Source organism: Oncorhynchus masou, chromosome 16 (assembly GCF_036934945.1).
Source record: "Oncorhynchus masou masou isolate Uvic2021 chromosome 16, UVic_Omas_1.1, whole genome shotgun sequence".
Classification (NCBI taxonomy): Eukaryota; Metazoa; Chordata; class Actinopteri; order Salmoniformes; family Salmonidae; genus Oncorhynchus; species Oncorhynchus masou.
In genome coordinates this window covers 34,971,081-34,994,941 of record NC_088227.1, presented here as the reverse complement: position 1 = coordinate 34,994,941, position 23,861 = coordinate 34,971,081, and the positions used below count along the sequence as shown (strand labels likewise).

General features: G+C 44.0%; 3 protein-coding genes across 4 annotated transcripts; 2 read left to right on the top strand and 1 right to left on the bottom strand.

The window, feature by feature from the left end:
- The first annotated feature begins 826 nt into the window (after positions 1-826).
- Positions 827-4,949, top strand: LOC135557890 (26S proteasome regulatory subunit 10B-like). The gene is made up of 14 exons (XM_064991581.1): positions 827-961; positions 1,410-1,489; positions 1,599-1,638; positions 1,749-1,801; positions 1,919-1,986; positions 2,147-2,261; positions 2,371-2,458; positions 2,755-2,816; positions 2,916-3,039; positions 3,267-3,328; positions 3,647-3,767; positions 4,089-4,169; positions 4,272-4,343; positions 4,458-4,949. Exons 1-14 carry the CDS (start codon positions 877-879, stop codon positions 4,574-4,576), a joined length of 1,170 nt encoding a protein of 389 aa, XP_064847653.1. The 5' UTR covers positions 827-876; the 3' UTR covers positions 4,577-4,949.
- A 93-nt stretch (positions 4,950-5,042) lies between these two features.
- LOC135557891 (cell growth regulator with RING finger domain protein 1-like) lies at positions 5,043-9,065 on the bottom strand. Its single transcript, XM_064991582.1, has 6 exons — positions 8,839-9,065; positions 8,013-8,152; positions 6,842-7,022; positions 6,379-6,526; positions 6,031-6,138; positions 5,043-5,739 (listed from the first exon to the last, which is right to left on the bottom strand). Exons 1-6 carry the CDS (start codon positions 9,060-9,062, stop codon positions 5,407-5,409), a joined length of 1,134 nt encoding a protein of 377 aa, XP_064847654.1. The 5' UTR covers positions 9,063-9,065; the 3' UTR covers positions 5,043-5,406.
- On the top strand, positions 9,044-21,472 carry LOC135557889 (phospholipase DDHD1-like). Of its 2 annotated transcripts, none has more exons than XM_064991580.1 (13): positions 9,044-10,225; positions 10,418-10,600; positions 11,336-11,464; positions 12,020-12,167; positions 12,770-12,879; positions 13,870-13,976; positions 14,100-14,359; positions 14,522-14,600; positions 14,711-14,860; positions 15,125-15,189; positions 15,373-15,554; positions 17,404-17,652; positions 19,566-21,472. In XM_064991580.1, exons 1-13 carry the CDS (start codon positions 9,433-9,435, stop codon positions 19,748-19,750), a joined length of 2,640 nt encoding a protein of 879 aa, XP_064847652.1. In that variant the 5' UTR covers positions 9,044-9,432; the 3' UTR covers positions 19,751-21,472. The 2 variants fall into 2 exon arrangements, with proteins under 2 accessions (XP_064847652.1, XP_064847651.1); XM_064991579.1 differs by having other exon boundaries at positions 10,418-10,621.
- Positions 21,473-23,861: the final 2,389 nt, after the last annotated feature.

The window sequence follows — 23,861 nt, the reverse complement described above, 5'->3', positions numbered from 1 at the left end:
TGAATATACTTTTCTACTGTATTATTGATTGTATGTTTGTTTATTCCATGTGTAACTCTGTGTTGTTGTATGTGCCTAGCTGGTTAAATAAATGTGAAATAAATAAATAAAAATAATAATGAAAAGGACCCCAAAATAGAGAGGACATGAGCAGCTTTTAGTGTTCCTGAGTTTAGGTGGCAGTGACAAAAAGAGCAACGGATCATTGATCTGTTTACACAATGGAGTTGTTGGCCATACTATTGGCTGCAGTGTGTGTGGAGGAGGTGAGGCCAGACAGGGTAGTCATCTGCTCTGACTTATGTGCTGCACTGATTCATTTGTACAGCTTACATTTGTTTGTGTCACAGAGCAGACAGGATCTATTGTATGAGGTTTTGCAGTGCTTGTATAGGGTGAAACAGATGGGGATATTTGTGATGTTCCTCTGGGTACCAGCTCATGTGGGAGTAGAGGGGAATGAGGAAGTGGATATTATTGCCAAGCAGGCTCTTAAACATCCTAATGTTGAGATGGAATTGTTCATCAGTAAAACAGAAGCCAAGGAATTAATAAGAACAGTGGTTAAAAATAAGTGGCAAGAGTTGTGGAACAGGGAGAGTAAGGGAAGACAACTGTATAAGATCCAGGAAAAGGTGGGCGCAGGGAGGTCCTCAGGCTGAGAGAGAAAGCCAGGAAAGTGTCATTACAAGGCTGAGACTGGGACACAGAAGGCCCGTCTCTGGTTCACACTCCAGTCCAGTTGGAGGCGGTAATGCACCATAAAGTTGGTTGCCAACCGCCATATAAAATCCACAGAAGTAGAAGAAGAAGTAGAAGTAGAAGAAGTAGAAGAAGAAGAAGTAGTTTACAATTCCCATAATTCATAGAGGCAAAATGGCTGACACCAGAGAAAAGGGACTTCAAGATTACAGAAAAAGATTACTTGAACATAAAGAGATTGATGGACGTTTAAAAGAGTGTAAGTGATATATTTGCTTGTCTTTGTCAATATTTCAGAGTAATACACATAAAAGGGGTTATCGAACTAAAATAACCAACATGACCAGTTAGCTAATCGGTTGTTGGCTAACTCGCATTGTCATGCAGTAGAGTCGGTCATAGAAATGAATGGTCTTGACAACCGGCTAACGCGTTAGCAAAATGCTAGCTACCAAAACAGCTACAGTTAACCGTATATTGAAGTGTATTCGCTGTGCTTCGCAAGCTATTTAACCAGCTATTTGCCAAGACCGCTAGAAAACAATAGTAGTTAGAATTTATCTTGAACATTAAAACAATAACAAAGGATCAGCTAACGTTAACTAACTAGTTAGCACAGCCCTATCACAGCCCTACCTTCTAGCTAAAGTGAACTAGTTTGCTAACGTTACATAGCTTGATTTCATACTTGTATCCTGTGTTTTCAGTGAGGGAACAGCTCAAGGAACAGACAAAACAATATGAAAAATCTGAAAATGACCTGAAGGCCTTACAAAGTGTTGGTCAGGTAAAATTGTGAATTCACACACCATGATTTATTGATCGGCAATAGTGTACTAAAATTGTCTCCGTATCATAACGGATTTTAACTGCAACTTCTTGTAATACTTATGCAGATTGTCGGTGAAGTGCTCAAACAGCTGACAGAGGAGAAATGTAAGTTGTAACATTGCAATCGTCCTACGTCTCATTATATACCTAGGTCATTAACGTCTGACCCTTCGGCATTACATATTATGTCATGTTCATCCTCTTCCTGTCTTCAGTCATTGTCAAGGCAACCAATGGCCCTCGCTATGTTGTTGGCTGCCGCAGACAAGTAAGTCTTGAGCCATGACGTACCCTTGTATCATCAGCATTTATTTACTTTCAGCGAGTGTCAGTATCACCTCTCCATGATTGTAATGGAGCTCATCTATCTGTCATTTTCACACAGCTGGATAAATCGCAGCTCAAACCAGGCACAAGAGTGGCCCTGGACATGACCACCCTCACCATTATGAGGTAGGCACTGTACATGCACGCATGCTCAAAATCACAACACACACACAGTGTGTGAGCAACTGTCAATTCAGTCTACTGAAACAAAATGTTCCAAGTAAAAGGTATGTCAGCCTTTAATGTTGCTGGTGATGGCAGTTAACATGTCCCTTCCCCACCTCAGATATCTTCCCAGAGAGGTGGACCCCTTGGTGTACAACATGTCCCATGAAGACCCAGGCAGCATCTCTTACTCAGAGATTGGGGGCTTGGCCGAGCAGATCCGTGAACTGAGAGAGGTACTTCTACTACATTCTACAGTATACTTATGATATTCTTAGAAAATGGGGGTATGTGTTTTTCCTGAGCCAGTCAGGTTTTCTATATGACCTTCCCCCTGTGTTCCAGGTGATTGAGCTGCCCCTGACCAACCCTGAGCTATTCCTGAGGGTGGGGATTATCCCTCCAAAGGGCTGCCTGCTCTACGGACCTCCAGGTAAGTCACTATTTAGCAGGATTTCACTCTAGACCGAGGCTGAATCTTAAGTGTTTCCTTGATTTCTCATGTCTTTGATTCCTTCACCTACCTCTCAAAACACATTGGATGAGAAGATCTAAGGTCCTGCCCCTCGCACCTTCTCCTCCAATGTGTTTTGAGAAGGAGGTCAAGGAATAAAGGGTGCGGTGAATCACGGAAAGACTTTTGAGATTCACCCTGAATAATGCAAATAAGTTACGTCACTGAGGTCCTGAGGGTTTATTCATAGATTTTCGTTATGCACTTTTGATTAGGCACCGGAAAGACTCTTCTGGCCAGAGCGGTGGCCAGTCAGATGGACTGTAACTTCCTCAAGGTGACTTGTAGGCTACACTTTGTTTAACTCCACTGGCCTTTCTGACTCTCTTCACCATTCTTTGAAAAACTTGGCTGACACTGTGTCCCCCTGTGGCAGGTTGTGTCCAGCTCCATTGTGGATAAGTACATTGGAGAGAGTGCCAGGCTCATCAGGGAGATGTTCAACTATGCCAGGGACCACCAGCCCTGCATCATCTTTATGGATGAGATAGACGCCATCGGTGAGCATCCTGAGCTGTAGCCTGGCCCCAGATCAGTTTGCACTGTATAGCCAACTGCTATGGTCATTGTCAACCAGTTGACTATACAGCACAAACAGTTCTGGGACCAGGCTAAGCATTCTGAACCCTGATGCCATATCTATTCCTTCTCCCTTTGCTCAGCATTGTGTGCAGTGTCTGGGAACTGGGAATGTGTTATAAGTTAAATACTTATTTTTCTCTCCAAGGTGGCCGAAGGTTCTCAGAGGGCACGTCAGCTGACAGAGAGATCCAGAGGACTCTGATGGAGGTAAAATGAGCGACCATAACACTTAGATATGTTACATAGAATTGATATTGTTCAACAAACGTTGCCTTCTATGAGAATGATGGTTCAATAAAACATTTATTTGGGGAAAGACCTGGTTCTGTGGCTTGGTCCGTACAGTATATATTGTGGGGATGTTGAAGATAAGACAACTCAATGATGTGTAGCTTGCAGTAAGCTTGACTGGCATTTCAATAAGCGAAGGGTATTACTGTAAGGTGTTTAACATTATTAGGATCCATGGCAGATAATCCTTGCTGAATTGGATTTTTTCACCGTCTTATCTCTGTGTGCACCCAGCTGCTGAACCAAATGGACGGCTTTGATACCCTGCACAGAGTCAAGATGATCATGGCCACCAACCGGCCTGACACCCTGGACCCCGCGCTGCTGCGTCCCGGCAGACTGGACCGAAAGATCCGTAGGTTCTTCCTCATCTCTCTGTCCATCATCATTACCCAGTGTGCTTCATACTTACTCTTCATGTTATAATATATGCCGTTAAGTAGACTTCGTCATGCTTCATACATTTTTCACATGGGTGCCGCCGGGACGCGAACCCACAATCCTGACGTTGCATGGGCCATGCTGAACCAACTGAGCCATACAGTACCTTATCCCCTTTGGGACATAGGGTCACAATGATCTCCCTCCACTTCCTTCTTTTTACACCCAGGCAAGAACACATGTAAATCTCTATGGTATGAAAAGAGTGACGTGGTTATTTCTACTGTTCCAACAGATGTTGAGCTGCCCAATGAACAGGCCCGTTTGGACATCCTGAAGATCCACTCTGGCCCCATCACCAAACACGGAGAGATAGGTGTGTTGTTTTGAACAAAGCAGGGACATATTAGGTTTAAGTCATGTTTTAGACTTCTGGTACGGTTTCCTTTTAACAAATGTTGGCTTTTTTTCTTCTCAGATTACGAAGCGATCGTGAAGCTTTCGGATGGCTTCAACGGAGCCGATTTGAGAAATGTCTGCACTGAAGCAGGTAGCTGTCATGACTAACTCGTACATTATCAGTTTAGCTTGACAAAAACAGTGATTTTTCTTGAATCCAACCGCATTTTGATCTGCCTAAGTCGGGTCTCTTTCGGTCTACCAGGTATGTTTGCGATCCGTACCGATCACGAGTACGTCACTCAAGAGGATTTCATGAAGGCGGTTCGCAAGGTGGCCGATTCGAAGAAGCTTGAATCCAAGCTGGACTACAAGCCCATATAAATTCCTATATCTTTATTTCTATATGTGAACGTGGGGAGGTTTGCTGTTGGGCTGTTCTCACCAGTAAAACCCTTTTTTCCGTACCATTTGTTTTGCCAAGTTGTATGATGCAGAAAAGTTTCTTGAGGGGAAAAGTGGATTAGGGATCTGTTGTTATCAGATAACCATTTCTATAGAGTTGCCAAGAAGTGACCTCAGAACAGCTACAGATATGGGACCAGCATACATTGTCTCTACCCTCTCGTAGTGTTACATTTCTGCCCAGTATTTAGGATTATATTAACGAGACAATAAATACTGTTGCCATTGAAGCGGCTGTATCTGTAAAAGCATACAAAAGGAGTATGCCATATTAAAAACTTTATCATACTGATCACTGTTATGCTGGTTTTTACCTCGATAAAGCTGTGATGTCGGGTTTGGCTTCTTTGCCAATTTCCAAAAAATGTCCGATCAATGCTCAGGAGAAGAAGAAAAACAACAATGTATGGTATATTGATAATAAATAAAATACATCTATACATTACACATAAAAACAAATAGTTGGTTTTCCATATCTACATACATTGTTTACAAACTGATCAAGGAATAGTTTACAACACAACTACCAACGTGATAAAATGTATATGCTCACAGCCCTACAACAGTTTGAAATGTCCAATAGATGACTTTGGCGTAAAGCCATATCACATCCATTCTATGATAGACACTGATTCCCATGAAACGGTACTATTTTATCTGTATTGGACCAGTACCTATAGTGATAATGCTCATGCACATCCTGGCCACCATACAGCTACTCTAATGACATTGACCTGCTACACCACAGTTCATTCTTCCTCCCCCATAGGGGAATTGTGGAACAGGGCAAACGACTCCAATACGAAAGCTCTGCATATGGGGCAGTGTTGGAAGTGATGGACACAGCCGTCACACACACAGGCGTGCCTGCAGGGTAGCAGAACACGGTTAACAGGTGCATTCTGACACACAACACAGTCTTTGGCTTTTCCCTCCTGTGACCACTCCTCATCTTCCATTCCTGGTGTCTTCTCTTCTGCCTTTCCATGTTCTCTTTCCTGTCGTTCTGGTGGTATCTCTGTGCTAGGGGCGGGGTCAGTCGCCCCTGACAACCCCATGCTCTCAGCTGACATAAAGAGTGACTGGAGGAGGAAACAGAACAGTTACCATTGCATTTATGAGAATGTCAACTGCCAGCATCAGACTTGCTCTTAACAGCCAACAATTGATTTCAATATATACAATAGCATACCACCAAGAAAGAATGTAGGCCAATATATTGCTAAGTGGAAAGCAAGTATGGATAATGGAACACAATGAAATATAAGAAGGTAATGACAGGCTACTGTAATCTCACTGAGCCCTTGCCCACTTCATAGAAACATATATTCCTGTTTCAATGGGACTGGATGAATAAAGAAACAAAGCTCTACCTTTAACTCATACATGTTCCCTTGTGCCGTGAGGAGGTATTGAAACAGGATCCGTGCCGACAGGCTGTATTTGTCATCTGGAACATGGACTACGGTGACACTGGCGGCCTGAACCAGAGAGAGGGATAGTGAGTGTCACATCTAGGACAACACCCACGCAGAGAAGGTACCGTTAAACTTACTGAGCACACCTTCTACCAGGGTGTTTGTTTTCATTTATTTTCCTTCATTATGTTCCCCTAACCCTACCACCCCTCGCCTAATTGGAGTAAACTAATGGACAACAACATTTAGGCTTCTACTTCCAGCTTACCCATGTTCAAGTGTTACCATGACAGTCATACTCACAATGTTGTATGTGTCCCTGGCTTCAGGCTCAGCCAGTGTGAGGAGAGCCACCAGGGGATAACGTTCCCGTGGCAAATGACCAAAATCAGTGATCCTCAGTTCAGCTGGCATCTCGCTGTAGTGCTCCTCTCTGTTCTCTCCACTGATACTGAGGCTTTGGTTAAGGGGTGAAATACATGATGAAACTGAACTGAAAGACATGAATTTGCCTTGCATGTATTCCATCCATCCTCAATCTTAGTGTAACATCTAAATATCACAATGATTAAATATCATGATATATCATAATACATCAATGAAACTTGCGATATATCATAAAGGATAAACATAACATGAGAAAATAATATCTTCTAGAACCTGAATATCAAATCGGACCATCACATGTAGAAAACGTACTAATAATACTAAACTAAGGAAGCAACAATGACACAGATTATCAGATTATAGCCCCTGGGAAGGATACTGGAAACTTTGGCAGTGATGGTACTGGAAGTGCAGGGCTTCCTGGAACTGTTGTGGTGTGCTGAGCCTGCTGGGGCCATGTTGGTGGGTCTGTAGCGCCCCCTGGAGGGCATGGACACCACAACCCCAGTAACAGCTCAGCACACAGGGCTCCAGGCAGCATGGACGCAGGGACACACCCTCTGAAAGGAGGAAAATAATGAATGATTCATTGTTGATTGAATGATTAAGTCCCGATGGGGTGTGGTATATGGCCAATATACCACGGCTAAGGGATGTTCTTAAGACTGACACAACACGGAGTGTCTGGATACAGCCCTTAGCCATGGTATATTGGTCATATACCACAAACCCCCGAGGTGCCTCATTGCTATTATAAACTGGTTACCAACAAAATTAGATCAGTAAAAGTATATGTTTTGTCATATCTGTGATATACGGTCTGTTATACCACAGCTATCAGCCAATCAGCATTCAGGGTTCAAACCACCCAGTTTATAATTGAAGAATAAGGCCCGAGGGGGTATGATATATGGCCAATATACCACGGCTAAGGGATGTTCTTAAGTACGATGCAATGCCATTATAAATGAGGTGGTTCGAGTCCTGAATGCTGATTGGCTGACAGCCGTGGTATATCAGACCGTATACCATGGGTATAACAAAACATTTATTTTTACTGCTCTAATTACGTTGGTAACAAGTTTATAATAGCAGTAAGGTTCCTCAGGGTTTTGTGATATATGGCCAATATGCCATGGCTAAGGGCAGTGTCCTAGCACTCCCCGTTGCGTTGTGCCTAAGAACAGCCCTTAGCCGTGGTATATTGACCATATATCACAAAACCCTGAGGTGTCTTATTGCTATTATAAACTTGTTACAACCAGAAATAGTACAGTACACAAGTATTTTTGTTTCATCCAATCAGCATCCAGGACCCAAACTACCCAGTTTAAAATATGCAATAAAATCTACATTTATATATAATTGATGGCGGCACACCTATAACATAGTATGGGGCATAGACCTAATATAACACTATACTATATGGGCCCGTTCCCCCCGAATGTACATTGAAATAGCTTTTTGGACCTGGAGGGTTAATCTGGGTCCAGGAATCTGGCCCAATGTGTTGTGTGTTGCATTATAACTGTCCTTGTATGCTCTCTTACCAGTCACAGAGGCCACCCCAGAGGTCCCCATCTCCAGGGCAAAGGGGTTGGTCACCTGAACCATCCTCTTCTCTGGGACAGGCAAGACTGACCCAGTCTCATCAGAGCTACGAAGAATCACTGGGACATCGAAACCAAACCTATGGGGGACGAGGTGGAACAGCACAGAAGATTTGAATGGAGATATTCCATTATGTTGTGTGTATAAGAGATCAGGCGAGATTTTCGAAGTCGCCTACATAACAACTTGACAAATTGATATTGCACGCACACCATTTTTTTAAATAAAAGTTTATATCATCTCATTTCTGGGGATGATATATAATAATAAAAAAACGCTCTCTAATAGCCAACCTCGTGAAAAGTATGACAATTTGTGTAGAATATTATAAAATTAATTGAAATTTTCTGCCAACCACTTTAATGCTATAATAAATAAAGTAGACAACAGTGCAGAAAAGTGAACATCACAGTTCACTTCAGAGGCAATGTCACCATGTTCCAGTTTCCGGAGTCCCATGTTTATCCAACGCCACAATGTTTCATTTTCTCGCGTGCCGAACATTGCGTCACTGTATTTTTGTCACGTGAGGTGTCAATGGAGCAATAATGGTGTGCTGTCAAACGATCAACGCCTTTTGCCATCTTTATAACAGCGAAAGAGAGGATGAATTTGACTTTACTGAACAGAATATAAACATGACTGACTTCTAAATGTCGGCACAGATACGACAGATAGCTAGCAACGTTATATGTAGGCTAAAATAAGCCCTTCATTTAATAACCATATCCTAATGTTGTTGTCAAGGCAATTTGATAAACCTACCAGCCGAGGACCATGGCGGCGGTAACAACGAAACATAAGGATATGACACTAATGTAAAATAAAGGAGAATATTCATACAACATAACTAGAAACACGGCTGCCATTTTTAATCTGGCTAACGATAAATAAACCGATTTATGATCAAACCCGTGGATAAAAAATACATTCGTATCCTCCATAGCAGGCACTTCCGTCACTACGGTGTCCTGTGCACATACCCTCATGCGCATTTTTTCGCGCATTTGGGAGGAGCACTTAGCCGACCATCTGTAGTAAGCAAACCGCAGATAGGAGGGCGAATACAATAGGTGAACAGATAGCCTCCCCAGAATCCCACTTTGTTCTTGCCAGTAGATCTATCTTTCAATCATTTCAAAAAGTCTCAATTTCGGTAGCCCATTTCTGGGAGAGTGGATGAACCGGCGCACAGATGTTGGCATTTGTGGTAATAAGCAAGGAGAAGGTTTTGAAACCGTTAGTCCTGGACCTATCTATGACAAACCATTAGGTAAGCAAAAGGCACAGAAATAAGGTTGAGGACATAGGCTAGACTATATTGTTTATTTGGACAATAGGCTGTTTTTTTGTCAAGTCATGAGCAATTTTAAGGACATAAAGACGACCTCCTGTCAACTGAGCTCGGATAATAATTCAGTGAGCAGCAATGACTGGGATATGGCCAATGATGTGTTTGTGACCTGCTACGAGGACCCGATGGGAGAGAATATTCACGGGGAGATGGACTCGGTCCAGTCCGGATTGGAAATACACCTGCCTCCGCTGCTGCTAGGCGATCACCGTTTATCTCAGGACAGCATGCTATTGGGCCTAGTGGAGGAAGCTTACTCGGGCTATCATCCTCTCCCCGACTCGGGGACAGACTATTTGGATATCACAAACGACCTGAACTACACCGAAAGTGATGGGAATGTGACTACAAAGAAACGTAACCGCTCCACCAGTTCCAGGCACCGCGGGGAGGTCGTCACCGAGCTGGGACCAGAGGAAGTGCGATGGTTCTACAAAGAGGACAAGAGAACATGGAAGCCATTTGTTGGACACGACTCTTTGAAAATTGAAGTAATTTACCGCAAATTATGTGAACTAAATCCCTGCAAGGTCAAATGTCGGAGTCCCACCACCGAACAAGAGGAAGCCAGTGAGTCGGCCAGGGGTTCCGAGCCCCAACTGGAAGATGTGGCACACGGGGGAGCTGTTCAAGCAGAGACGGCGACAGGGGACGCAGAGGTTGGAGGGGACAGAGAATGGGAGAAAGATGAACTCGACCTGGATTCCATAAGTGTAAACGTTGAGGCTGTTTGCGTCAGAGGTGGTCTCTACGAAGTGGACGTCAAAGACAAAGAATGTTACCCGGTCTACTGGAACCGTGAGTATTCTTATCACTATAGACGATTCTTCTCTCCCTCACTGTTTGTCATGTTAATCCTGATTATATCACAAGGCTGCCATAACAGTCCCAAACCTGTCAGAGCACAGATTGAGCAACTGATACTGCCCATTCAATAGAGTTGCACCGACATCACCATAAGCACAGTGTAATCCCTCTGTGTGTCCACAGAGCAGGACCGTATTGCTGTGATGAGGGGTCAGTGGTTCGTCGACGGCACGTGGTTTCCCCTTGAGGAAGACGAGAGTGACCTCATCGAGCTGGAGCACCTGGCCCGTTTCAGGGGGCACCACACGAGGGAGACCTACGAGGCCACAATTGAAGTGGTGACCACCACAGTGGACAACAAGGATGGTAAAGTGGATGGACTCAATGGCAAGTGGGACATGGGCATGCCGCCGTGTGGGGCGTCGGTTGTGACCGTGTCGATGAAGGGTGTATGTGAAGGATATGAATGAACACACACCCCACTGGTTCTGCACCCAAAAACAAACACTTTGAATAAAGAAAGAACAAAACATAGCTAGAACATTGCACATGGCTACGCAAAATATATTCTGCTCCTAAGTGCTTTCATTGTCCCTGTACCTAACGACAGACAACACTGGCTACTGTTCAGCACTACAGCAAGTGAGTCACTATACTGTGTGTAGGCTGTCTTTCTTTACTGTCAAACCATTTAGGCCAGCGTCACAAAGAAAGCTTTGGTCAGCTGACCTCGTTTTAGTCGAGCTCCGTCGAAACCAGGTGGACATTCAAGAGGTTCACATGAACGTGAATACAAACTGTCATAGTCAAAATGGAAGGAAAAATGGCAGATTGACGACATACATGACAGCTGTGTCATGTTCATTAGGATACGCCTTAGGACAATTTTTTTTAAAGCAGAAAAGAAAATCAAGCAATTCTTATTGGACAAGTTCATATCTGTTTGGGACCATTTTCTTCCATTTAGTAACTACTGAACACGACTACTGTTTAAGTGCGCGTGCAAGTGGGACGTCTCCAAACGTCACTGGAGACATAATTCACATGAACAGAATGAAGTCAATAGGTCTGTGTTAATTACTGCTCCTCGTCTTCCTCCAGCAATCCACAGTTTGAAACTGAGCCGGAGCCATGTGGACTGGCACAGTGTGGACGAGGTGTATCTCTACAGTGATGCCACCACCTCCAAGATCGCACGCACTGTCACCCAGAGACTGGGCTTCTCCAAGGGTTTGTATCCCCACTGACATGAATTAGGAATCCTCTGTGTTTCACTGCCTACAATATGGTGTGTAACACCTTACTGAAAAGCTGCAGGTACGATGCATCCTATTATGGTCATAATGTATTGTAAGACTTTTCATAAGCATGTATGAACCCCTTGTAATGTCTCATCATCTCATAACGATCCCGACTAAGAACTAGCAGTCTTTTGTGGGATTTTCTCAAATACTTTGTTTTGGTACTCTACATAACTGTACAGTTACAGTAGGCTAATCAAGTTCAAGTTTTTATTTATACTAATATGGCGTTCAATACCAAGTGACATCCATGCGCATACAACATATGAAATAGATAGGATGACAACAACCAAAAAATGTGAAAACATCCAGCAATTTATTGAGTGACTCATTATTGAGCAGAGAATGGGTGATCTTTTGTACCATTCAGTTGTCAACTCTGGTATAATGTTGTCAGTTGGTTTTCTCCAGCGGGTCTTCCTACCCTTCCCTGTTTCCCTGTACTCTTGTATATGGTAAAAGAGCTGGTTTCATTCCTCCTCAGCTGGCAGTAGTGGGACGCGTCTCCATCGGGGCTATGTGGAAGAGGCAGCGCCCGAGGACACCCCGCCCGAAACAACACACATCGTCTTTGTGGTGCACGGGATTGGCCAGAAGATGGACCAAGGCCGCATCATCAGGAACACAAGCATGTGAGTTACAGGAACAAGGAACTCAGTGACGATATGGTATAAAACTCTCTCAGACCCTGTCAACGGGTTTTATACAATCTAGTATGTTTATAATATAGTCATATTATGGGGAAAGTGAGCAGAGTATGAGAAAGTATACCACACATTGGAGGATTAAATCTAAGGTTCTCACGGAACCATTGTTAATGAGCAATTATTATCACCTACAGCACCCGTCAAAAGTTTTCGAACACCTACTCATTCAAGGCTTTTCTTTATTTTGACTATTTTCTACATTGTAGAATAATAGTGAAGACATCAAAACTATGAAATGACACATATGGAATCATGTAGTAACCGAAAAAGTGTTCAACAAATCAAAATATATTTTATACTTCTTCAAAGTAGCCATCCTTTTCCTTGATGACAGCTTTGCACACTCTTGGCATTCTGTCAACCTGCTTCATGTGGTAGCCACAAACTGGATGTTTAGCATTTTGATGCATTAATAATGCATGTATAATGCTTCACAAAGTGGGTATTCATAGGAAATTTACCAAATATTATTGGTGATGTATTTTTTCTTAATGTGGATCTGTGTCTGTGCCATTACTCGTCTATAGGATGAGGGAGGCTGCTAGAAAGATGGAGGAGAAGCATTTCTCAGATCGTTCCACAGGACACGTGGAGTTCCTTCCTGTGGAGTGGAGGTCCAAACTGTGCCTGGATGGAGGTGTGTGGCCACACCCACTTTGTGACCTATTGAACTCCTATGTGGTCAAAACGTTGTCTGTGGTAGCATAGATTGAACACCTAAGTGGTGGAAACGTTGTCTGGTAGCATAGATTTTTTTTTTTTTTCTACTGTGTTATTGACTTGTTAATTGTTTACTCCATGTGTAACTCTGTGTTGTCTGTTCACACTGCTATGCTTTATCTTGGCCAGGTCGCAGTTGCAAATGAGAACTTGTTCTCAACTAGCCTACCTGGTTAAATAAAGGTGAAATGAAAAAAAAAATGAACACCTAAGTGGTGGAAACGTTGTCTGTGGTAGCATAGATTGAACACCTAAGTGGTGGAAACGTTGTCTGTGGTAGCATAGATTGAACACCTAAGTGGTGGAAACGTTGTCTGTGGTAGCATAGATTGAACACCTAAGTGGTGGAAACGTTGTCTGTGGTAGCATAGATTGAACACCTAAGTGGTGGAAACGTTGTCTGTGGTAGCATAGATTGAACACCCACCTAAGTGGTGGAAACGTTGTCTGTGGTAGCATAGATTGAACACCCACCTAAGTGGTGGAAACGTTGTCTGTGGTAGCATAGATTGAACACCTAAGTGGTGGAAACGTTGTCTGTGGTAGCATAGATTGCAGGGTGTGGTGTCTGTTTTTTATCATGTGAGTAACATTGTATGTGCTTGTGTAATATTTTTCCACATCTACTTTAGACCTCACTTTCAATTTGTTCTAAGAGGTAAATGCAGTAACAGCTGTTGTTGTGTAATGAAGACAAACAACTTAACCTGTGAACCCACTGGTCTGTTTGTGCTTTAGCTGTAACGCATGACAACAATACAACAGTTGTTTACTGTACATGCTGTATTGGACTGGGCTTTTCACCAGACGGGTTGAAATGTGTTCTTTGTTGATGACTTTGGGTGTGTGTGTGTGTGTGTGTGTGTGTGTGTGTGTGTGTGTGTGTGTGTGTGTGTGATGGTTGTAGACACGGTGGACTCCATCACTCCAGACAAGGTTCGTGGACTCAGGGATATGCTCAACAGCAGTGCCATGGACATCATGTACTACACCAGCCCTCTGTACAGAGATGAGGTGAGATCCTCACACACACATATAAACACACACACTTATCATGTGTTGCATTGAACAGTCCCTCACAGAAAGCACTCTCAGCCACACACAAAATCTAATTGGTCCCACTGTTTGTCTCTGTAGATCACTAAGGGTTTAACTCAGGAGCTGAATCGTCTCTACAGCCTCTTCTGCATGCGGAACCCTGAGTTTGGGGAGAGTGGCAAGGTGTCCATCGTGTCCCACTCCCTGGGTTGTGTCATAACCTTCGACATCATGACAGGTTGGGATCCGGTACGCTTCCGTCATGAAGAACTATGGGCCGACCCCGAGGAGATGCAAGAGCGCTGGCCAAGCTGCCAGGGGCGTCAACTACAAGAGGAGATGAGACTCACACGACTCAGGTCGGTAGACACTCACTAGCCAGGGTCATATTCATTAGGCACCAAACGGATGAACACGACACCGTGGTCACCCAGTCGCCCACTGTAATTTGTCCCCAGTGTTAAATGTTTACGTTAATTGATAGTTGTGTGATAATGTTGTGTTGCATTCATGTCTAAAAGGTTACGAGATTTGGAAAATCAGTTTGCTGGGTTGCAATCCCCGTCATCTGAAGGCTCTTCTTCAGCCTTGAAATTTAAGGTGACATATTCTTTATTCCATTCCTTCTCATTGTTGTGACAGACCTACTGAGCTGGGAATGAACCCTTTGTCATTCTCTGATGTTCTCTGCGCCGTTTATTTGCTTCTAGGTGGAGAACTTTTTCTGCATGGGTTCTCCCCTTGCTGTGTTCTTGGCGTTACGAGGGATCCGACCGGGGAACAACGTGACCCAGGATCACATCTTACCCAAATCCATCTGCCAACGTCTCTTCAACGTCTTTCATCCTACCGACCCTGTGGTGAGCCAACCAACTGAACCAGACAGTAGAGTCATTCAGTCATGCAGTCAGTCACTGATGGTGTACTGTAGCATACTGTACCTATAAAGGATTGGAAGATGAAAGGGGAAGAGCTTTGGTAGAGGCTCAGCTGCCATTTCCGCCTCCAGAATCACATCAAGCGGCTAGCTAGCTAGCGCAGCAAGATTTGGTTCTGGGTTCCAGTATCGAGATTGCTGATGGCATGATGGATGTGCTTAATGATGCCTATGGCTGTATTTTCAGGCTTACCGATTGGAGCCGCTGATCTTAAAGAACTACAGTAACATTTCACCTGTCCAAATACACTGGTGAGTAGTGGATTTAATATGTTATTTTGAATATACTAGTTCACAGTCAGCACACACACACACACACACACAGATTGGGAACAGCAAATAATCGGCGGCAGAGCAGCACCCCTGGAGCAGTGTTGTATGAATCAGGAATTTCATGTTTGTGAATGACGTATATATTGTGACCGGGTTCTACAGGTATAACACATGTAGTCCGACACCGTACGACCAGATCCGTCCCACGCTGCTCAACCCTGCACTGAAGGAGAGAGCATCCATCTCGGACACGGAGAGCCTCCCCAGCCCCTGTACCTCCCCTCCTCAGACCCGAAGACACTACGGAGAGTCCATCACAAATCTGGGGAAAGCCAGCATTATGGGTGAGAGAGGGGGCGGGAGAGAGAGGGGGGAGGTAAGGGAGAGACGTAGGGACTTTCTGTGACAGGTTCTTTATTTTTATCTCCTTGCTATTTCGACTTTACAGTTTGTTTACCTCGTTGTTGTTTTTTATTTTGGACTCCTGAAATCGCCTTCTTTTGTTAGGTCGTAGTGCAGAGAGTGGGCTGTTAGGTCGTAGTGGAGAGAGTGGGCTGTTAGGTCGTAGTGGAGAGAGTGGGCTGTTAGGTCGTAGTGGAGAGAGTGGGCTGTTAGGTCGTAGTGGAGAGAGTGGGCTGTTAGGTCGTAGTGGAGAGAGTGGGCTGTTAGGTCGTAGTGGAGAGTGGGCTGTTAGGTCATAGTGGAGAGAGTGGGCTGTTAGGTCATAGTGGAGAGAGTGGGATGTTAGGTCATAGTGGAGAGAGTGGGCTGTTAGGTCGTAGTGGAGAGAGTGGGCTGTTAGGTCGTAGTGGAGAGAGTGGGCTGTTAGGTCATAGTGGAGAGAGTGGCTGTTTGGGTTCAGTCAAGGATAGACCCACCCACATACACAAAAGTATGTGAACACACCTTCAAATGAATGGATTCGGCTATTTCAGCCACACCCGTTGCTGACAGGTGTATTATATCGAGCACACATCCATGCAATCTCCATAGACAAACATTGGCAGTAGAATGGCCTTACTGAAGAGCTCAGTGACTTTCAACGTGGCACCGTCATAGGATGCCACCTTTCCCACAAGTCAGTTCGTCAAATTTCTGCCCTGCTAGAGCTGCCCCAGTCAACTGTAAATGCTTTCATTGTGAAGTGTAAATGTCTAGGAGCAACAAAGGCTCTGCCTCGGGCCCACTGAGTGTTGAAGAGCGTTGTGCGTAAAAATTGTCTGTCCTCAGGTGCATAGCCTGCCACCATTGACCTCTGGAGCAGTGGAAATGCCTTCTCTGGAGTGATGAATCACGCTTTACCATCTGGCAGTCCGACGGACTAATCTAGGTTTGGCGGATGCCAGACCATTTCTGTGCTTCCAACTTTGTGGCAACAGTTTGGGTAAGGCCTTTTCCTTTTCAGCATGACAAAGCCCCTGTGCACAAAGCGAGGTCCTTACAGAAATGGTTTGTCGATCGGTGTGGAACAACTTGACTGGCCTGCACAGAGCCCTCACCTCAACCCCATTGAACACCTTTGGGATGAATTGGAACGCCGACTGCAAACCAGGCCTATTCGCCCAACATCAGTGCCCGACCTCACTAATGCTCTTGTGGCTGAATGGAAGCAAGTCCCCACAGAAATGTTCCAACATCTAGTGAAAAGCCTCCCCAGAAGAGTCAAGGCTTTTATAGCAGTCAAGGGGGGGACCGACTCCATATTAATGCCCAGAAATTCAGAATGAGATGTTCGACGAGCAGGTGTCCACATACTTTTGTATATATGTCATTTTGTGGAAAGATGTAATTTGATCTCGCTGAAACAGAAGTAGCTTGCATAGCTGAATCACTGTCCAGAAAACACAGCCTCAACAAATCAAGGGAGAGCAATTAAGTCTTATCACAGGGATTGACACTAGAGGACCTCTGATTCCTATATTTTCTTTACTCAGGATTAGATCATATTTTTTTAAAGAACACTTTGCAGTGTAGGACCAAATCTAAGGTAATTATTTGTAACTGCGTGGGTGTGCTATGTACAATTTAAATGTTATTGTGTTTTCCTGCCTATATCTGTGAGGACACATTAGTTGATTGATATGTGTTGTCCTGTGCTGTGCTGCTCAATGTGATTGTGTGTGCGTGTTCGTGTGTTTGTATGTGTGTGTGTCTGTCTGTCTTTGAGTTTCGCTGTGTTCTCCATGTCGGCAGGTGCGGCCAGTCTCGGGAAAGGCATTGGCGGGATCTTCTTCTCCCGCTTCTCACGCTCAAGTGGTCAGGTGGGCAACGTGGAGGAGGAGCCTTCGGATTCAGAGGGCGGGGTCTTGGAGGTGGATAATGCCATATCAGGAGAGGAGGGTGTGGCTACGGAGTTAGAGAAGTTACCTGTAGTAGAGGAGACAAGGGAAATAGAGTCCTCCATATCTCGGTCCACCTCAGCTATCCTGGACAACACCACATGTACGTATCAGGGATGTAAATCAAGCGAGCCCGTGGCTAGTACTTTTCAGACCAGGCTAGTAGAAAATGTGTCCAACCAGCCCAACGGTTAGTGAAATGTTGTCTTTTCAATTATCGCATGGCACAGATTTTGGACCTGGGCTGGTAAAAATTGCAGTCTTATTAGCCTGGCTGGTCAGTGCCCAAAGTCCTGAAAGACATACTTTGGCAACTACTAAGTATTTTTTAAACGTCCTGCTTTGGGCTGGATGTGTCAATGTGTACTGTACATGCATACTGTACATGCATCACCTATGAGCAGAATTACTGTCTTACCTCAATTAGCCACAAAGTGCTTTAACAGTAACCCAGCAATACAACCAAGAAGCCAGAGCACAGTGGCCCGGAAAACCTCCTTGGAATGAAGACATCTAGAAACTCTGCCCTGTAACATAACCAAACCTGTACCATAATGAGGAAATGTAGAAACTCTGCCCTGTAACATAACCAAACCTGTACCATAATGAGGAAATGTAGAAACTCTGCCCTGTAACATAACCAAACCTGTACCATAATGAGGAAATGTAGAAACTCTGCCCTGTAACATAACCAAACCTGTACCATAATGAGGAAATGTAGAAACTCTGCCCTGTAACATAACCAAACCTGTACCATAATGAGGAAATGTAGAAACTCTGCCCTGTAACATAACCAAACCTGTACCATAATGAGGAAATGTAGAAACTCTGCCCTGTAACATAACCAAACCTGTACCATAATGAGGAAATGTAGAAACTCTGCCCTGTAACATAACCAAACCTGTACCATAATGAGGAAATGTAGAAACTCTGCCCTGTAACATAACCAAACCTGTACCATAATGAGGAAATGTAGAAACTCTGCCCTGTAACATAACCAAACCTGTACCATAATGAGGAAATGTAGAAACTCTGCCCTGTAACATAACCAAACCTGTACCATAATGAGGAAATGTAGAAACTCTGCCCTGTAACATAACCAAACCTGTACCATAATGAGGAAATGTAGAAACTCTGCCCTGTAACATAACCAAACCTGTACCATAATGAGGAAATGTAGAAACTCTGCCCTGTAACATAACCAAACCTGTACCATAATGAGGAAATGTAGAAACTCTGCCCTGTAACATAACCAAACCTGTACCATAATGAGGAAATGTAGAAACTCTGCCCTGTAACATAACCAAACCTGTACCATAATGAGGAAATGTAGAAACTCTGCCCTGTAACATAACCAAACCTGTACCATAATGAGGAAATGTAGAAACTCTGCCCTGTAACATAACCAAACCTGTACCATAATGAGGAAATGTAGAAACTCTGCCCTGTAACATAACCAAACCTGTACCATAATGAGGAAATGTAGAAACTCTGCCCTGTAACATAACCAAACCTGTACCATAATGAGGAAATGTAGAAACTCTGCCCTGTAACATAACCAAACCTGTACCATAATGAGGAAATGTAGAAACTCTGCCCTGTAACATAACCAAACCTGTACCATAATGAGGAAATGTAGAAACTCTGCCCTGTAACATAACCAAACCTGTACCATAATGAGGAAATGTAGAAACTCTGCCCTGTAACATAACCAAACCTGTACCATAATGAGGAAATGTAGAAACTCTGCCCTGTAACATAACCAAACCTGTACCATAATGAGGAAATGTAGAAACTCTGCCCTGTAACATAACCAAAAGTACAAACTCAAGCTAAATCAAGTGTTAGTATATAAAGTGTTTGAAAAACCCAGGTATACCCAGGCTCCGTCATATTGTTATGGGAAACCAGCAGTGAACTTTACTATGAACTATGTCCTTTTCCTATTCTCTTTTACAGTATCTATGGCTAGTATTACAAGTGTTTGTTTTAACGCTGTCTTTCTTTGTGTTACAGTGGAGTTGGAGAGGCGCATTGACTTTGAGCTGCGAGAAGGCATGGTGGAGAGCCGCTATTGGTCGGCGGTGACCTCGCACACAGCCTATTGGTGTTCACACGACGTGGCACTGTTTCTTCTCACCTTTATGTATAGACAGGGGTATCCCACTCAGCTCTCTGAGGATAACCCAGAGTTATCCTAACCCACAGCCCAAACATACACACACACACAGAGAGACACACACACACACAGAGAGACACACACACACACACAGAGACACACACACACACACACACAGAGACACACACACACACACACACACACAGAGAGACACGCACACACACAGAGGGAGACACACACACTATTTTTCCCTTTCCCTCAACACATATAATAGTATCCCAGTGTACACACAAAGATTTGCGACCAGACCGATTAGACATAACTGTGTATCAGAGACCACTTCACAGCCTGTGGCCATCCCGTCAAAGACTGTACCCTTTACCCTATGGTCCTAATAGTGACTGTTCCTCATATACCCACCCTGTGGGTTTATTGAAGACTTTACCCCCCAGGCACACACCAACCTCAACGAAGACTGTTCCTCTTTCCTGTGACTAAATGATGCCTCTAGGACCAAGCATCTGTCAGTGTTCATTATCTTGGACTTGGCATTGACTGTGTTGGTGTCGGACACAGCTTTGAGTGGGTTTGTGTGACTCCTGAAACTGTAGCCATGCCTCTAGCCCAACCTCTCCTCTCACAACTCCCAGCATCAACACTCATTTAGATGTTTAGCCTGTTGAGAGTGTTACATCCAAATCCATCCCTCAGAACATTGAAACCCATTTAGTTTCATCATTTGATTTCAACCCGTTAGGTGGATCAAAGTGGATTGTTGCAGAAGGTTTGAAGTAGCCTGATTAAACATAGTTTTTTCCATTCAGTCTGGTTTGACCAGGCTAGGGTTAATGCTGCTTGGATGAGGTCATTGGACCTGAGCATGTGGTAGAGTAAATAGAATGTAGCTCTATAGACTACCTGTACTGCTACGATGATGATATGTTGAGGTACCATGTTTACACTAACTAACTAACTGAACATTTCTATAAGGGATGATGGAAAGATGCGAATGTTGAGTAGACAACTTGAGCAAAGTTGCCAAATACAGTTATTTGCTTATGTCTCATAACCTAATGGCAGGTTCGGTCTCTTGGCTGATCCATCCATCGGAAGACCACAGAATTGTTTTAGTTCTACTGTGAATTGTCTTGATCCAACAGAGCACTACTATATCCGTTTGTACTACTAACGCTGACATGTTGCACATAACGCAGTAACTTTCTAGTCAGGCAACAAACAGACAACATATCAGTAAAACAAGAGGAACACAGGCATGAAGGACCCATGCAACATGTTTTGTTTACATCCAAGTAACTAAAGAGTTTCATTGGAGAGAACAGGATAATAAACTGTACTAATACAATATACTTTATTAGAATCAATAATGATGTGGGTCAAAATGAAAACATGGCATGTGGTATGTACATAGACAGGGAGGAATATGCTTTGCTTGGGCTCCAGAGTGGAGCAGCGGTCTAAGGCACTGCATCTCAAGTGCAAGACCTGACACTACAGTCCCTGGTTTGAATCCAGGCTGAATCACATCCGGCCGTGATTGGGAGTCCCATAAGGTGCCGCACAATTGGCCCAGCTTTGTCCGGGTTTGGCCGACATTGTAAATAAGAATTTGTTCTTAATTAACTGACTTGCCTAGTTAAATAAAGGTAAAAAAAAAATCTTGCTGTTAGTGAGGGATTACAGCATGCAGGCTCATTTGTTAAAAGCCTTTAGCAAAGTAATTACACTAACATCGAATGACATCACTTACATCAGATCTCTGCCAGAATAAAGCTTGCCATCAGGAGTTTTTTTCATATGATTTGTGTAAACACAGCAGAGTTTGTTTTTTTAAACACAGTGTCTGTTAGGATGATTTTTTTACTGTCTTGTGAATGTTAGCTATTTCATTTCTCCTCAGATGTGTTTGAAAGCCTCCCTTGTTAGATCAGACTGTCAGATTCCTTGGTATTCTACTCTGTCATCCCCATGCCTTTGCTCTAACACCTGGTTCCCACTATAGGGCCGATCCAAATCAAACTGTGCTGGCACAGATATTTTATTTTCACATTGTCCTTTCTAGCATGGTTCTAACAGCTATGGCGGATGCATAACCAGACCAGTACAACACAGTTTGGTTCTGTAGTATGAAAGGATATTGAGAAACCTCTTAGTGAGTCTTACCCATGGTTCTCTCCTTGGTTCGGCATATCCTTGTTTACATGTCGTCCCACTGGGCACCGACGTCAATTCAACGTCTATTCCACGTTGGTTCAACGTAATTTAATTGAAATGCAGTGGAAACAACATTGATTCAACCAGTGTGTGCCCAGTGGGATGTTGTCACCGTTACACTCATAGAGATGATAGGTTCATCGTCCTTAGGATACAATTGACCCATTCATGTGCCATAACGTGTAAGAGACATCGATGTCTTCTCTTAATTTCGCATAGAGTTGTAATTGAAGACAAAATGAAGTACTGTACCCTAGGGAACAGTGGCGGCTGCGGAGGGGACGGCTTACAACGGATGGAACGGAGCAAATGGAATGGCTTAAACACATGGAAACCATTTGATACCATTCCACCAATTCTGCTACACCCATTACCACGAGCCCGTCCCCCTTCACCCATTACCACAGACCCGTCCCCCTTCATCCATTACCACGAGCCCGTCCCCCTTCACCCATTACCACGCGCCCGTCCCCCTTCACCCATTACCACGGGACCGTCCCCCTTCATCCATTACCACGAGCCCGTCCCCCTTCACCCATTACCACAGGCCCGTCCCCCTTCATCCATTACCACGAGCCCGTCCCCCTTCACCCATTACCACAGGCCCGTCCCCCTTCATCCATTACCACGAGCCCTTCACCCATTACCACGGGCCCGTCCCCCTTCATCCATTACCACGAGCCCGTCCCCCTTCACCTATTACCACGGGCCCGTCCCCCTTCACCCATTACCACGAGCCCGTCCCCCTTCACCCATTACCACGAGCCCGTCCCCCTTCACCACGGGCCCGTCCCCCTTCACCCATTACCACGGGCCCGTCCCCCTTCACCCATTACCACGGGCCCGTCCCCCTTCACCCATTACCACGAGCCCGTCCCCCTTCACCCATTACCACGAGCCCGTCCCCCTTCACCCATTACCACGAGCCCGTCCTCCCCAATTAAGGTGCCACCAACCGCCTGTGCTAAGGAAATGTAATTGTGATTGTGTTGTGGGTCGTCCACCCTTCAGCCATATTCCCTTTTGCCTTCCACCAGGGGACACTATTTTTCTGTCATGTCTCCTCTCCACTCACTGTCTGATCCACTCATGCTCACTCTTTTTAACGGTCGCCACTTGTTACCACAGCCACAAAGTTTAAAAAACGCATTTTTCTAAAAATGTATCTTCTTAAAAGGTGATTCAAAACCTAAACCGAACCTTAACCACCCTGCTAAACTTATGCCCAAACCTAACCTTAAATTAAGCACATTTTTGTTTTCATACATTTTTACGATAGACAATTTTGACTTTTGGGCTGTGGTAACTAGTGGAAACCATTTTTTCCCGTTCCCTCTTCAAATGAATGACGTGGTGCTTAACCTTGGTAAACCATTTGTTTTACATTAAACTATATCTCCACAGCTGTCTGTCTGTGGTCTCCGTGCATTCAACATTAGGCCTACGTTTGAATAAATGAAGACGAGCCATATCAGTGATCTTTGGAAATAGTGTCGTGGAAAATTCAACTTTTTAAAGAGGCAATCAGTGGTTACTACATCCTTTTTTAGACTTTTAAATTAATGATATGTACCCACGGATTCTTGAAGAATATAACTTATGTCTCATGAGCTTAATTCAACTGTTACACTAAAATATAAACTTGTGTTACTCCAATGTTTGGAAACAAAAAATGGAAACAAACACTATATAGCCTCAAAACATGGTTAAAACAACACTTTTGATGCATCCTTACATGCATAGCTGTCTATGGATTGGAGAGTGAATACATTTATCCAGCACAATCCCTCATATTTTTACCAAACCAGGAGTGAGGGTGCCGTTGCTATTGTTTTTGCTGCTGATTTCCTGTTTAATGTATTCCTGAGAGAGCAACCTGCAAAGAGTAAGCCTATGAAGAATGATGGTAAACCAAGATTTCAATGAATTATTGTACGAGATTCAACCCAATAAATCATTTT

What these genes read in the sequence shown, in the direction of transcription:
- LOC135557889 (XM_064991579.1), top strand. Translation starts at nt 9,433, where the DNA reads ATGAGCAATTTTAAGGACATAAAGACGACCTCCTGTCAACTGAGCTCG. An exon ending in TTACCCGGTCTACTGGAACC is followed by an intron (nt 10,226 to 10,417) that starts GTGAGTATTCTT and finishes GTGTGTCCACAG; the next exon opens with AGCAGGACCGTATTGCTGTG. An exon ending in ATGAGACTCACACGACTCAG is followed by an intron (nt 14,360 to 14,521) that starts GTCGGTAGACAC and finishes CATGTCTAAAAG; the next exon opens with GTTACGAGATTTGGAAAATC.
- LOC135557891 (XM_064991582.1), bottom strand. Translation starts at nt 9,062, where the DNA reads ATGAGGGTATGTGCACAGGACACCGTAGTGACGGAAGTGCCTGCTATG. An exon ending in GCCGCCATGGTCCTCGGCTG is followed by an intron (nt 8,153 to 8,838) that starts GTAGGTTTATCA and finishes CGTCCCCCATAG; the next exon opens with GTTTGGTTTCGATGTCCCAG. An exon ending in CATCACTGCCAAAGTTTCCA is followed by an intron (nt 6,527 to 6,841) that starts GTATCCTTCCCA and finishes CCAAAGCCTCAG; the next exon opens with TATCAGTGGAGAGAACAGAG.
- LOC135557890 (XM_064991581.1), top strand. Translation starts at nt 877, where the DNA reads ATGGCTGACACCAGAGAAAAGGGACTTCAAGATTACAGAAAAAGATTA. An exon ending in TGATGGACGTTTAAAAGAGT is followed by an intron (nt 962 to 1,409) that starts GTAAGTGATATA and finishes CTGTGTTTTCAG; the next exon opens with TGAGGGAACAGCTCAAGGAA. An exon ending in AGATCCGTGAACTGAGAGAG is followed by an intron (nt 2,262 to 2,370) that starts GTACTTCTACTA and finishes CCTGTGTTCCAG; the next exon opens with GTGATTGAGCTGCCCCTGAC.